Source organism: Engraulis encrasicolus, chromosome 15, assembly GCF_034702125.1.
Source record: "Engraulis encrasicolus isolate BLACKSEA-1 chromosome 15, IST_EnEncr_1.0, whole genome shotgun sequence".
Classification (NCBI taxonomy): domain Eukaryota; kingdom Metazoa; phylum Chordata; class Actinopteri; order Clupeiformes; family Engraulidae; genus Engraulis; species Engraulis encrasicolus.
The window spans coordinates 51,037,815-51,040,314 of record NC_085871.1 but is presented as its reverse complement, the minus strand read 5'-3'; the positions used below and the strand labels follow the sequence as shown (position 1 = coordinate 51,040,314).

Sequence of the window (2,500 nt, the reverse complement as noted above, 5' to 3'; positions counted from 1 at the left end):
CTTTTCACCTGCTGCAGGATACGGAGCTGGAGAGCCTGACAACCCTGGAGAGGAAAACACTGAGGAGGGCATTCTACTCACGAGAGGCCAAAACACAACTAGACGATGAGGACGAAGGTGAGGGTGTGTGTGTGTGTGTGTGTGTGTGTGTGTGTGTGTGTGTGAGGAGGGCATTCTACTCACGAGAAGCCAAAACACAACTAGACGATGAGGACGAAGGTGAGGGTGTGTGTGTGTGTGTGTGTGTGTGTGTGTGTGTGTGTGTGTGTGTGTGTGTGTGTGTGTGTGTGTGTGTGTGTGTGTGTGTGTGTGTGTGTGTGTGTGTGTGTGTGTGTGTGTGTGTGTGTGTGTGGAGGGCATTCTACTCACGAGAGGCCAAGACGCAACTAGACGATGAGGACGAAGGTGAGGTTAGGGTGTGTGTGTGTGTGTGTGTGTGTGTGTGTGTGTGTGTGTGTGTGTGTGTGTGTGTGTGTGTGTGAGGAGGGCATTCTACTCACGAGAGGCCAAAACACAACTAGACGATGAGGACGAAGGTGAGGGTGTGTGTGTGTGTGTGTGTGTGTGTGTGTGTGTGTGTGTGTGTGTGTGTGTGTGAGAGAGGAGGGCATTCTACTCACGAGAGGCCAAAACCAACTAGACGATGAGGATGTGTGTGTGTGTGTGTGTGTCTGTGTGTGTGTGTGTGTGTGTGTGTGTGGAGGGCCTTCTACTCACAAGAAGCCAAGACCCAACTGGACGATGAAGACAAATGTGAGGTGTGTGTGTGTGTGTGTGTGTGTGCGTGCGTGTATGCACGTTTGTGTGTGTGTGTGTGTGTGAATAATGTGCCAATAATGTACCATTGGGAAGAATGTTTATACTCACTCGTCAATAGTTGATCTGATCTATAGCTGATTGATCTGCGGATATGACCTCGGTTTGCTCCAGACACTTAACTCTCTACTTTAAATGCATCCTAGTGTGCTGGATAAAAGTGTGTACTCTAAGAGCAGTGTAATGGGCTAGGTTGCTACTGTGCTTTTCAATCGCTCCTCTGTTCCCATGACTCCCAAGTGTTGTGTGTTCCGTTGGCCAAATGGAACTCCTCAGCAGAGCTGGAACATCCCCAAGCATTCTTTCCGGCGCTTCTGCAGGATTCTGATTCCAGAGTGCAGAGTTCTGGTTCCAAACAGTCTGTCTCCTGTGCATGCCTGGTTGTCAGTTGTCTCCAGTTTCTCCTATCTCTGGATATGAACACTTCTTCTCTTCACCAGATACAGGAGCAGCAGCACTGTGCTGTTTCTTACACATTCTCACAGCCTTGGCATATACATATTTTTATGCTCTGAGATGATTCATTTATGATACATGGAGTATAGAATAGGAATACAGTATATGATATATTAATATAATATAATGTAATGTAATATAATGCAATATAATGTAATATAAGTAAGGGTTAACGTTCGGCAAGAAGGTCGCTACCGTGGAATAGCAGCACGACAGAGAGAATCTTTAGACCCCGACGCGGAGCGGAGGGGTCTAAAGATTCTCTCTGTCGTGCTGCTATTCCACAAAGCGACCGACTCGCCGAACGTTAACCCGCTTATTATATACATGATTCACACATGACGGGGACATTTCTTTATTTAATGTTAAGTTTATTATAATTTTTCATGTCAAAAGATTGTTGCTGCGCAAAACAAAACAGTGCCGTTGTGGAACACCGCTAGGCAACAGGTAGCCTAGACAACAGTTGTTGTTTATTACAGCAGCTGATTAGAGTGACAAAACAGACCGTACCCCCTGTATGAAACATTCGCTTTAGCAGTGAAAAGTCTTGTTGCCATTGACAGCGGTCTGATATAGACCAACCCGTCCGTTATCTCAAATATCAGACGTGCGAACGTTGGGGAGCCCCATTGAAATGAATGGAGCATTCGACCGATGACGTCACACCATATAATAATGCAACATAATGTAATATAATGTAATATAATGTAATATAATATAGTCTCTTGTGTTCAGTACATAATGCAATGTAATATAATGAAGTCTGTTGTGAGGAAGAGAAAGATGATAGCCTGCCCCCCACCAGAAGCTAAATTGAATGTAAGGCAAGGCAAGGCAAGTTTATTTGTATAGCGCATTTCATACACAGGTGCAACTCAATGTGCTTCACAAGATTAACAAATGCAAAAAAAAAATAAAGGAAACATGGAAGAAAGAAGGAATTATAGCCATATACATTATGTAATGTAATGTAATGTAATGTAATGTAATGTAATGTAGTCTCTTGTGGAGTCTCTTGTGTAATGTAATGTTATCTCTTGTGGAGTCTCTTGTGTAATGTAATGTAATGTAATGTAGTCTCTTGTGGAGTCTCTTGTGTAATGTAATGTAATGTAATGTAGTCTCTTGTGGAGTCTCTTGTGTAATGTAATGTAGTCTCTTGTGGAGTCTCTTGTGTAATGTAATGTAATGTAATGTAGTCTCTTGTGGAGTCTCTTGTGTAATG

At 43.4% G+C, this 2,500-nt stretch overlaps 1 protein-coding gene across 1 annotated transcript in view; it reads left to right on the top strand.

The window, feature by feature from the left end:
- The window catches only part of LOC134464337 (ATP-binding cassette sub-family C member 9-like), a 52,372-nt gene that overhangs the window by 5,976 nt on the left and 43,896 nt on the right, over nt 1–2,500 (top strand). Inside the window, exon 5 of the mRNA XM_063217801.1 lies at nt 18–117. Coding sequence (XP_063073871.1) covers nt 18–117 — 100 coding nt within the window. The remainder of the gene's footprint in view (nt 1–17; nt 118–2,500) is intronic.